Source organism: Gopherus evgoodei, chromosome 16 (assembly GCF_007399415.2).
Source record: "Gopherus evgoodei ecotype Sinaloan lineage chromosome 16, rGopEvg1_v1.p, whole genome shotgun sequence".
In the NCBI taxonomy this organism is placed as follows: Eukaryota; Metazoa; Chordata; order Testudines; family Testudinidae; genus Gopherus; species Gopherus evgoodei.
Window position 1 is genome coordinate 9,846,486 of NC_044337.1, and position 12,737 is coordinate 9,859,222.

The window sequence follows — 12,737 nt, forward strand, 5'->3', positions numbered from 1 at the left end:
AGTTTTTTTGTGGTTGTTACAAGAAAGCGGGATGAGGGGGAGTTGTTGCAGGTGTCAGCTGGAGAAAGAAAAAAAAGTTTTACAGACATATGGGCCAGTTTGACAGACACAACTAATGTGATGAGCTTTCAGGTCTCAGGCAGGCACGTCTCTAGAAGTTCTCATGGGGTACCTGTCACTGTAATGTCTGAGCGTGCGGAGGGGACTTACTCAGTGGACAACTGCAGGAGGACTAACTCGTGGCTTAAATTGCTGCTTGAACGGGGACCACCTCTGGGGACGTTAGGGGTGAGTCCAAAGGCTGTTCCAGTCAGTGGAAGTCTTTTCATTCATTTCATTAGGCTTTGGAACAGGTGGTTAGGGTGGAATTTTAGAAGCCCAGCCTGGAGCTGTGCTCTTTCTTCAACTCTAGCCCTAATTGTAAGTGCTGAGCAGTTGGAAACCTTAATTCATACAGATCCATCCTCATCAGCAGCACGTTTATGTACAGAGGCTGTTGATGCAGAGACTAAGAGCCCTGGGTTTGAAGTTCCCCATGGGTGGAACAAACCTATTAAAAACTGGAGTCACTTTTTACAAATCCTGATGAACTGTTGGAAGGTTCAGGGGAGAGGACCAGCCTAGCATTCCCTGGAGAGAGTAGCTAGCAGTAAACAGGCTGAACTTTTTCTAGAAACTTCCATCCTAAACGGTCCAAAGCATTTTACTAACAACGAATGACTCCACGCTGCCGCTGGATCACCACCCATTTTACAGACAGGGAAATGAGGAGGTCGGGGATGCAGTGAGTCAACAGCAGGCCTGAAAATAGAATCCAGGACTCAGATGGCGACTCCCAGGCCCTCCGTTCCAACCATGAGACAGTACTACGTCTCTGTGTGAAACGCCTGATTTATCCCTTGCCAGCCTTTACCGAGCACCATTTAGGTCAGACACCCAGAGTGGCCTCAGGAAGAGTTTACAGCAGCTATATTTCCAGCTGGAAGGAACTGGCCTTATAATACAATCCTTTCCCTATAGGAATAGGTGGGGCACCAGAGGCGCTGCTGAAACAACTGGAGAGGGGCCCCTCTTACCATTCCGTTCACCAAGGGACAGTCTCTGTGAGGAGGCAAGGGAAAAAGCTAACAGCAGGAGAGCGGTCCAGGCTGGAGGGTTTAGGGCATCGTAACCAGCATGGATCTCCTCCCCATAAGCCCCTTGCATACCCAGATGTTATCCCCACTAAGGAAATGGGGGAAAAAGAAGCTAGGGAGTCAATCTGCTACAGAAAAGTGTAGGCAAAATCTTGCTTGGGGGCCTCTCTCTCTTGCAAGGGGTTCTGTCCGACACCCGATATAGCAAAGTGCATCATGTAAATGCTTTACTGGAGTTGGGCAGCAGTGAGGAAAAATAATTGGTAGAACAGGAGGAGTGTGGTCATGTTGCTATACCAGAGCACTGTAAGGTAGGACTCCTGGGTTCTATTTCTATTCCGAGCCCTGCTCTCAAATTACTGGGTAACCTTGGGAAGTCACTGCCTTTCTCTCTGCCTCAGTTTCCCCAACTGTGATACAGCAAATAAAAGTAACACTTCCCCTCCTTCTAGGGAGCCAGTTCTCCCCTGCAGTATACTCCTTCTCAGATCAGTGAGAGTTACATGTGTCCAGCAGTGGCCAGGGGAAATCAAATCTTTGTCTGGACATTACAATCTCCAGGTGAAAGCGGCTGTAGAATTCAGAGAATCAATATAAAAGCAATGGCGTAGGACTTAGAAGCACAAAGAAGCTCTTGCTGGCTTAGAAACAGACGCAAGCCAATAACATCTCTGTTTGTGTTTATTTCTGTAGTTCCCTGGGTCTCTTGCACTGTCTCTTCCATTACAATCAGAGAGATAAGATTAGGGGAATAAATGTTTACTGGTATTAGGTTACTACACACTCAGAAGTGAAAATAATCTTCAAGCATACAGATGAAAAGGGTTAGTAAATCTGCAATGGGAAAGCAGTGGGACTAGTAAGGACCAATTCCCCACCAGCCTATCAACAGACCAGGCTAATGGGGTCTTTTTCCCCCCTTCCCTGTTAACATTTCCTGGCAGAATCATCATTTTTACATTCCTGTCTGCAATACCTTACACAATGATCTAAGAATTCCACCTCCTCCTTGCTCCCCCTACAACCTTCCTATCTTCCCTTCCTCCTCCAGCCGACCCCAATGGACCCATGCAAATGCGCTCAGAGACAGCTGGGGGTCTACAGATCAGATGCCAGAAGCTTTATAGCAAAAATGCAAAGAATGTTATTTCATTCCTGACATCCTAAGGAAAGGTTGGGAAGAGGCTGGGCGTGGGGGGATCTATAATGCTTGCTCTATTTCTGTTTTCAGTGTGGGGTGTAGCCAGAAATGGAGGAGGGAGTGAGAGAGGGAAATTTTGCCTTTCTCAAAAAAAGAGGAGAGAAAAGACTAGCTTTTCAGCTCATGTAAGTTATCAGGACTCCATTGAAAGCACTGGAATTTCTCCAGTTTACACCATGTGAGAACCTAGCCCATGTGTCCAAGTCGAGGACAGTCAGGGACAATCTCTGCCCTGAGCCGCTTACAAGCTAAAAAGAAAAGACAGACACAGGATGGGGAAAGAGACAGGAAGCACTTGTCTTAAGGTCACATGGTAGACTTGGGGTCAGAATGCACGTCTCCTGAGCCAACACCGTAGCCACTACACTATGCTGACTCTCCTGTAGCATGCTGGGCTTGGCACTCCATACAGCTGCTGTGAAATTAAGCGTGGAAGCTGAATTTCATTCAAGTCCAGGTAATTTTGGAAAAGAGGTTTTGCTTTGGGCCCATCTCTCGTGAGTAAGAGAAGGCTGCCCAGGGAGGGACAGAAGGAGGTCCCCTGTCACAAAACAAGAACAAGGAGTAATGGTCTCAAGTTGCTGTGGGGGAGGTTTAGGTTGGATATTGGGAAAAACTTTTTCACTAGGAGAGTGGTGAAGCACTGGAATGGGTTACTTAGGGAGGTGGTGGAATCTCCTTCCTGAGAGGTTTTTAAGGTCAGGCTTGACAAAGCCCTAGCTGGGATGATTTGGGGAATTGGTCCTGCTTTGAGCAGCGGGTTGGACTAGATGACCTCCTGAGGTCTCTTCCAACCCTGATGTTCTATGATTCTATGAAAACCCAGTTGTTGCTGGACAGTACAGTTCTGCCCACAAGAAGCAGGGTGATGAGTGGGGAGAGGAGACAGAAGTGGCTCATCCTGCTGATTGCTCGGGTAGGACGAGAAGCACCTTGCGTTCTTTGCCATGGTCTCCACTGGTGAATCCTTTCCCAGAAGTGTATGCATGGTTTTAATGCTGGTGGAAGAAGCCAGGCTTGGAAACCGCCTCTCGGTATCACCATGATACAGACAGTCCAGGAAGTAGCAGCCTAACCTTCTCTCCAGCCTGGGGGTATCACCTGTACCAGTGAGAGGGGAGGCCAGGCCAGGCCCCATGGTCCTGTCAGTCCTGGGCCCGTCTGCAGTGACCATCTTTCACAGGGGTCCATTAATGCCTGCTGCAGTAATGTTTTGGTAGGCAACATGGACACCTGGGAACTGGACTTAGCCCCTACAAACTCATGTCACCCAAGCCTACATTTGGATAGCCTGATTTTGATGCAGCTCTACGATCTTCAAAGAAGGAGGATCTTGCGGGTCAAGCCCAGGTCTGGGACATATGAAACCTGGGCTCAATTCCTGGCTCTGCCACAGACTGCCTAATGAACTTGAGCAAGTCCCCTCATCGTTCAGTGCCTCAGTTCCCCATCTGTAAAATGGGGATGATAATACTTCCTTCTTGCTTTGTCTATTTAAACTGCAAGCTCCTTGGGGCAGGGTCTGTCTCTTACTGTGTGTTTGTAGAGCACCAAGCACAACGGGGCCCTGATTGCGGCTGGTGCTGCTGTAATACAAGTATTAAAACAGGAACTTGTGAGCATTTGGGGATGGGGACTGTTTGTCCAGCCTCCAGCAAAAGGAGAGTCTGATCCATGATTGTGGCTCCTAGGTCCTATGGTAATGTAGTAAAATAAAAATAAAACCCAGGTATTAGCTAGCCAGGCTGTACAATCTATTGGAACTCCCCTGCTATGAGAGGACATTGCCAAGAGTCCTGTATTTGCTTCTATGGTAGAGTGAAAGTAGAACTAATGGGCATTTTTATTGTTCAATGAGAAAAACAAATATCACATGCACACGCACAAACACTCAGTCTCTGCTTAGCTCTCCATGACATCTGTCCCCCTTTCGTGTCGCATGTGCTGCCAGCCCTTGATGCCCTGATAAGCCAGCAAACAAGGCAATGCATGGCAGGACAGATGTCTGGTACCATAAAGAAAATGGGGGTTATGTTTCAGGAGGAGGGAGAAAACTTGTTCACCTTAGCCTCCAATGATAGAACAAGAAGCAATGGGCTTAAACTGCAGCAAGGGAGATTTAGGTTGGACATTAGGAAAAAGTTCCTAACTGTCAGGGTAGTTAAACACTGGAATAGATTGCCTAGGGAAGTTGTGGAATCTCCATCTCTGGAGACATTTAAGAGTAGGTTAGATAAATGTCTATTAGGGATGGTCCTGCCATGAGGGCAGGGGACTGGACTCGATGACCTCTCGAGGTCCCTTCCAGTCCTAGAGTCTATGAGTCTATGTTTACTATTCCTTTATGGATATTGTAAGACCTCTATTATTAATGTGATGTCTGCTACATGGGTGCAAAGAGTTAACTTCATGCTGGAATGGGTGGGGGAGTTACTGGCAGGAAGGCAGACAACTAGCTCAATCAGGGATACTTAACAGACAACACAGGTGTCTACAGCTGTGGAAGCACCACTGAGCCATTTCTGTCTTATCCAAGTCCAAGGGGTGACAACTGGCCAAAGACTATGGATTTGCGAATGACTCTGGTCTGCTGTAACAAACCCAGTGAGATTGGAGAATGGGGGAGGGTAAGGGCAGGAAGAGACAAAGGTGTTAGAAACTGCTGTTAAAAGAGACTTCACTAGCAAGGGAGAGCAGAGCAAAGCCAAAAGACAAGAGCGGGTGGGAGATGAGGGAGGGCAGAAGATTCCTGACCTCCACAGAGGACACTAAGACCCTATCAGCTCTCAGTAAGGGTGAAGAACCTGAGGCAGGGTTTGTGTGCAGGTGTTTATTATTTCTCCATGGATCTGTCTCTCTCCTGTGCTGTGTCCGTGATTACATCTGCACTTGGAGCTAGAGGTGTGATACCCAGCTCAAACAGACATACTCCTGCTAGTGCTCATCAAGCTAGCCCTCTAAAATGAGTACTGTTGCCATGGTAGCGTGGGCAGCATCAGCAATGGCGTGGGCTAGCTAGCCCTGAGTATGTACCCACAGGGCTCAGGCAGGTCTGTATTCAGGGCAGCTAGCCTGGGCCACTGCTGCCCAGGCTACCAGAGCTACACTATGATTCGCAGTGAGCTCCCTTGATGTGAGCTAGTGTATGAGCTGGGAATCACACCCCTAGCTCCAGCGGCTGATATAGCCTATGAGTAATGTGGCACTCTGAAGATGGAATGCATAAGCTACCAGGGAGACTTGGGAAGTCAGCACTGATCTTGGGGCACAGGGCAGTGGACCAGAGGGTCCTACTATCCCGAGAAGGGTGCCAAACAGGGAGTCTGTGCCCCAGGAGTCTGTTTGAAAGGCCTGACATAGGGACAGCAGCTGGATGCTGCTCAGACCCAAATGGCTTAAAAGCACATGGGATCCAATGGAAGAGTCATGTTCAGGAGCCTGGTTACTGTCCAGATGCAGGAGCTCAGCCAGGACTGAGTTTCAACCTGTTCCGCTCGTGTAGACGTACTTAGCGAGTATTAGTAGTAGCACAGGCAGTGGCGGCACAGCTTAGCCATGCTGAGCACCAGCTTGTCTGAACCTCATGAGTATGGACTTGGCACAGCTTGCCACTGGGGGCACTATCCCGGCTACACCCCTATTTATACCCACACTAGCTCTTACCCAGTACGAATCAAACCCCTCCACTCCAAGGGTAGATGTGGCTCACTCATGTGTCTTTCTGATATATGAACAATAACAATCCCTACCAGCTAAAGAGCAGCAGGCATTTGCCTGCATTAGCAGGCTCTTGTATGCATATAAATAGCCAGACATGCAGTCAAAAAGCCATACACATTTTGCACAGGCTCAGCCTAGCTGCACTGAAGACAGCTGCTGTGCAAACTAGCGGATTAAGCTGGCTAGGCAGGATTTGCTGGCTGTGGGCTGCACCCCACGTAGTAAAGTTTATTGCTGTTCTGAGGTCGGATTGTAGTCACATGGCTATAATTCACTTCCAGCAAGGGAACTGACCTTTCTTCCGTAGCTCCCCATCAAGAGCTAGGGACACAATGAGCCATTTCCTCTGGCTTCCAAGTTCCTGTCTCCTTGAGGTGATGATGCACGGCGACCTCTTTCCCCATGACCCCTCTGACACATTTGCATGCTCGGGATGGTGAGAGGCCTTCGGTCAGGTCAGCAACGCACCAAGGTAACCTAGCTGGCGTGGCGAGGGGGAAAGCAAACTCAGCGGGAGGCTGGAGGCTCCTTCTCCGCAGAAGGACCCGCTCCAAGGAAGAGGCTCTGGAGGGGTTCCTGATGACTTCCATATTGTTTCCAGTAAATTTTGTGCTGATTCTTGGCACAAACACCGGAAATGAATAGGCTAGGTCAGGAATGTAAATACAGAGAAACATTGGGATTTAATCTAATCTATAATTATAGTATCTCTGGTGGAGGGAAAAGCGGCTGGTGCTGCTCCTGCTTTCGCAGAGCCGATCTATAGAAGAGCCAGAAGGGGTTTCATCTCCTTTTCCAAAATCTCCCTCTTTGGCCCCCAGCTAGTGGCTTCTCCCCAAGTGCTTTGAAATAAACACGCTGGGCTGGCAACCCTGCTCTCCAGCAGTTGATCAGGTACAGCACTTGGATGTGGACGGCTTTTACAGCTCAGTAAACTGGCGTCCTAAGTGCTCGGAGAGCAGCTAGGTAAGGAGATGAGACGGGGAGGTTGGTTGCTGGGGTAGGGAGGTTGCGGTGTGCAAAAGGAGATAACCCAACAAGTCCCATTTAGGAGGAGAGGGGAATAAAGGAAGCTGGTGGAGCTCTGGGGTTGAATTATGGGTGATGGACCCTTTCACCTTTAGGATGATCTTTGCCTTTGGTCAGATGCAATGGACAGCCCTTCCCATGTAATGGCCGGGGTGCAACAAGCTACGGGTCTCAGCCACTATCACAAAACCATCAGTACAACTGGCACTAACTACCCCCTTGCTGGTTGTCTCAGGAGCAGCCAAGCACTGAACAGACATGAAGGTGGCTCCGGACCAGGTTTGGAGGAGTGAGTGGGTTGCCTAAATTCTGTCTGCTATGGGGAGAGGAATTCTTGCTCATGGCACATTTTGCCAGCAGGATATTTAATTCATCTCTCTCTCTTTTTTTTTTTTAAGGGTCTTACACCAAATATTGTATTCTTCAAAAACACCCACAATCAATACCGCTGTGTATTCTGAAGTGGGCGTTCACGTGTTTTCAGTAGGAATTTGTGTATACATGCATGTATCTGTGTGTGGCACACTTGCATGTGTACATGTGTTTACAGGCAGGCACGTGTGTATTGTATCTACTCTTCCCTGATATGCTCTCAGGCTGTAGGATTGGTGTAACAATCCTAATGTTTTACAGGTAGAACAGCCCAGGCTGGAAGGCAACTTGTTCTCATCAAACTGAAAATGAAGAAAGACGTAAAAATTAGTTCTGCTTTTGTTAGTTTATTTGTTCAAATTACAGAAACCTCAAAAACAGACAAATCAATTAGCTTGTTTGTTTGAAGATTGTTGTTTTTCTTAAAAAAAACTGAATCCTGGCTTTGATCTAGGGACGGAAATGCACTGAGCGATTGGTCAATAGTGTTGCCTAATTGCTTGAGGTGATTCGAAAGGAAAAGCCAAATGTACAGGACATCAGATCCACATTTACGGATTTGATCAGCCTTGCGTGATTGCACAGGCCCGTCGCTCTTTTTAGCTGTCCGGAGGGCAAAAGGGTTTGCCTTTTCAAAGCACAGTGCGTGTGTAGTCACCGGACAGGCTGAAATAAATCTCAGCTCCCGACTGAATTGCTGCAAACTGAATTTTGCCCATTTTAGTCTTCCAAGAAAGAGAATTTTCCCCAAAAACCAAAACAAGCGAAACAAGGAGAATAAACTCAATTTAAAACCCAATCTTGTGCCCATGGTTTTGTTTTAGTTTTGTCTGCTTGGGTTCAGAATGGAGCCTTTGTCTCACAGGTCACTGCTCTGACTTTCTGCGTTTTGTGTCACAGCTGTAAGGATGTTTGAAAGAACAGTCCTTAGGATTACAGTGTGTATGTGTGTGTGCGTGTGTGTGAACATGTATGTTTATGGACAGGTGTGTGTACATACTGATGTATGCATGTACCAGTGTGTGAATGTGTATGTTTAGATGTATACATATATCAGCCTCCGTATACGTGTGTATGGACCAGTGTGTGTGCATAGATGCTAGCATCTGTGTGTATGTGCTGGTGGACACATAGCATTCTGGGATCTCCTGGGGAATGGATGCCAAGCCCCACAGATCCTTAGCTAGATGCATGGGGCTGACCATTCTCTACAGTGCCTCCCCGTCCCACCTTTACTCCCAGAACATCTGCTAGCACTCCCAGAACATTTGCTAGCTCTCCCAGTTCAGCTGCCTTCCAACCTGTCTTTGACAGGCATGAAGAGAGGAGATAGAGGGCTGGATCCAAAGCCCGTGTTGTCAGTGGAAAGACTCCCAGTGACTGCAACAGGAGGTGGCTCAGGCTGTTAGTACAGAAGGCTGCTTCATCACTATATACAACAAGCTGTCACGTAGGATTGGCCTACTTCCCCTGGAGGCAGACTGCACAGAGAAGCAGCTCCCCAAATCCACCCAGCCACACACTCCCTAATGCCCACTAGTTCTACCTCAGAATAGTTAGCGGGGATGCTTGTGGCTGCTTGCTAATTGAGGACCACCTCTCCCCACCTCCATTGCTATGGGACACAGTGCTGTGCAGCAGAGAGGAGCCTTTGGCCCAAGGAAAGGATAATACTTTGCCTACATGCCTTTGGACATATGGTAAAGCTTTGCACCTTTGACCTGAGAATCCCCAAGCCCTTTACAAACACTGGTGAATTAAGCTATGCAGCCCTTTGGAAGGGAGACAAAGATCATTTTGCAAACGGGGAAACTGAGTCACAGAAGTGCCTTGGCAGGTCGTACAGGGAGTCTGTGGCAGAGCTGGACCCAGTACCCAGTTCTCCTGACTCCCAGCCCAATGTTTAACCTCAAGATTAGCCTCCCCAGAGACTGGAAGGCCAATAGCATTGCTCATCCCTTCTGACAACCAAGGACCAGGTTGCCAATAGCTAGCAAGTGACGGGATTTTACTGGAGGCAAATCATTAGCCAGCTCCGTTCCAGACTCCTCCTGGCATCTGCTCAGAGCAGCCTGATTCCCAGTGATAATAATAATTACATCACACACCTATATATATTTTAACAAGGAAACATTCACAGTTATTCAGTGGCAAGCACCATTTGGAGCCTGCTCCCAGATGTGGCCCAGCACCAGAGTTGTGCAATAAAAGCTCTTCCCTCTTTGGAGGTTGTCAACGTACTTAATGGGGTAGGAGAGAGAGGGCGGAGGGGGAGGTGAAGGGAAAGTATTAATCAAGATCTTAAAAAGTTCTCACTGACAGTCCATTTGCCAGCTCTGAATTTAACTGCCTTTGTGGTCCCATAAAAAGTTTCATTACTCACTACAAAATGTGTTTTAATTATTACAGCCACTCTGACGTTAAGGGCTGGGTGTTTTTCTCTCTCTCTCAACTCTTTTTCTGTCTCTCTCTCTCTTTTTTTACGTTTGCTCTCCTACCTCTCCCTGTCCCCTGTTCGCCGACTGAGCCACGCGGGGGATGCAGCGCATGGAAAGCACAGACATGAGGAAGGGTGGTCTTGCAGGTAAAGCATAGGCATGGGTATTGGACCTTTGTGACCTTGGACAGGTCACTGCATCCTTCAGCGCCTCATTCCTCCCTCTGTAAATATGTGGACAATGACACTTTCTTTGTCTACTTGGACTGGAAACTTCAAGGCAGAGTGTGTCCCTCACGGCATGTTTGCACAGCGTCTAACATACTGAGGACTCTACGCTATGCTGTAACGTTCAGAATACCACCTCTGGTTGCTCCGCCTGCTAAGTGGGGAAATGGAGAGGGGAGAATCTGGCATGGACTCAAACCTATCTGCTGCCTCTGAGGAACTCCCATTAGGGTCAGATTGCAATCTCCCTGATGCTGGCTCAGTTCATCAGAGTGAGGCAGATCACATCCCGTCATGCACATGATATCAGAGAGCTGCGAGTACCCATTGATGGAACTGAACCAAACCCCCAGATCCAAACAGCCCCAGACGCTCCAGTGCTGGACAACTGGATCTCAGTTTCATGATCTGGGCCTGTCTCGGCTCCTAATGTACAAGCCAAGACATATGCACCAAACAAACCCCTTTGCACAGCACCAACCACAATGGAGCACTGTCTAGGTACAGCTCTCTAGGCACTACTGCAATAAAAATGTTAAACAATAACTGCATTATATGTTATCTCTCAACCCTCCTCCCCACCCCATCCTACATCCATCACTTTCTTACTTGTACAGGCCATCTGGTTCCAGGCACTTGAAAATGACTGAATAAAGGCTGGTTTCTGGGACCTCTCCATGGCTCCTGCCAGCTGCCACGCAGGAAGTTCCAAGTCCGGAGAGCAAATCATCAGCAAAGCTCAAGGATTCTCCTGAAGACCAAAGAGAAGAAGGGCAAGATTAATAAAGCTAAGCAGCCTTATGCTCTGTCTCCAGCCTTGGCATTCATTGTTCCTTGAACCTTTCCCTTTCCATATACAGCACAGGCCTGCAGGCAATCAGACAGGAAGAAGCTGCAGCCTGGGCTCCTATAGGGTATATTGCCCATACACAGCGCAGGGTCATCAGCAGTATACAAGCCCACTGCAGGGCCCATACACAGCAAGGCAAATCCAGACCGAGTTGACTCACAGCTTGGACTGGGCAATATGAGCACAGACCATACAGGCAACACGCAGATTCATGCCAGGGATGACCCTGCAAACGTTGAACCCTGAATCTACATCCTCCAATGGGGCAATACATTCTTCTTTGGAAGAAAATGGACTCAGTGCTTTGGTCGGTTTTTTCAATCTCAAAAATCTCTGATTTCCGATTCTGTTTTAAAAGTGACACTATCACATTTTTTTTTTTAAAGCATCTGTCACAGTCAAGCAGGTTTCTTCATCTGGGCTACTACTAACACCTTAGATAATCAGCATTGAAGGAAATTTTAGAAATGTAATTTCCTTGTCATAGTTATGCTCTTTGTTGCTTTTTCTCTCAGGCCGTCTGGACAACAAAAAGCAATGACTTCCCATTCACAGACCGTCTCCCCATCAGTCAAACACTGCAGGGAGATAACTGTTTCTTTTAAAGCAATCATTTGAATTATCATTGAAAATAATAATAAATGATAATAATGCAGGGTCATTTTTGTAAGTCTTAGGTTTTATACCAGCCTATTTTTACTACTACACTACTCAGCTTTTACAAGACGACCCAATTTCATTCGACAGTGTCCCTTTAATTACACTTCTAGGGCCTGACTTCCCACTGCTTTCCCCTACGTACGGTTATTTATACCAGCGCAAAGTGAGTTACTAGTTGTATACATTTTGCACTGGTGTAACTGACAGCTTACAGGTCAAGCAGTGGAAAATCAGACCCAACTGGCCTGATACTGTTGGTGCACACCGGAAATAATTCCACTGAAATTAGTTGAGTTACAGTGGTGCGAGTGAGCTCAGATCAGACCCTTCATTCCCGCTTCTGCCAGGGAACCTTGTATGAAGGTGCCAAGGTTTTATGGCATATATCAGTGGAGAATTTTGTTCTTATCATATTTCTTTCTTTGCATTTTTAACTGAAAGTAAATCTGATTGAGGACCACAGAAATGGAACATAAATTTCAAACTCTTGGTATGAAATGTGAAAAGCAATACATTGGTGTAATCAGCTCGGAATGTATAATTCCCGCAGGCTGATTACCTAGATAGCACACACAAAAAATTGTGTCTTGTCACAAATTACACAGTTCAATAACAAATGTCCCCCTTGACTGGAGAGAAGAGCAGCAATAAATTCCTTCCTTTCCTAAAGGAATCCAACTCTTAATTATTCATCTTAATGCACCACTCAGGCCCAGGCTCTCGGTATGATTTGTTCTTTCCAAAACATTTTTCAGGCAGAGCCATTACTGTTCTCCATATTTTAACATTGCTATTAGAGATGGGCCTGACCCAAATTTTGAGGAAGTTTGTTTGAGAAGAAAGTTTTAGGTAACTCAGAAGATCTAAGTTCAATTGCTGGCTCTGCCATGGACTTCTTGTGTGACCTTGGGGAAGTCACTTAAACTTTCTGGGTTTATAGGCAGATTTAAAAAGAAAAAACAAATCCAGCTTTGACTTCATTGGCCCTTGGTTCCAACCTTAACTTCCGGCCCTTTTCACACAATACATAATCAGACTGTAGAATTCATTGCAATAGGATAGTATTAAGGCCAAGAATTTACCAAGGTTCAAAAAGGGGTAAGT

General features: G+C 47.0%; 1 protein-coding gene across 2 annotated transcripts in view; it reads right to left on the minus strand.

Moving 5' to 3' along the window:
- The window catches only part of ASTN2 (astrotactin 2), a 639,084-nt gene that overhangs the window by 52,838 nt on the left and 573,509 nt on the right, over positions 1-12,737 (minus strand). For both annotated transcript variants that reach the window (XM_030535214.1, XM_030535213.1), the window contains one exon: positions 10,733-10,874. In XM_030535214.1, coding sequence (XP_030391074.1) covers positions 10,733-10,874 — 142 coding nt within the window. The remainder of the gene's footprint in view (positions 1-10,732; positions 10,875-12,737) is intronic.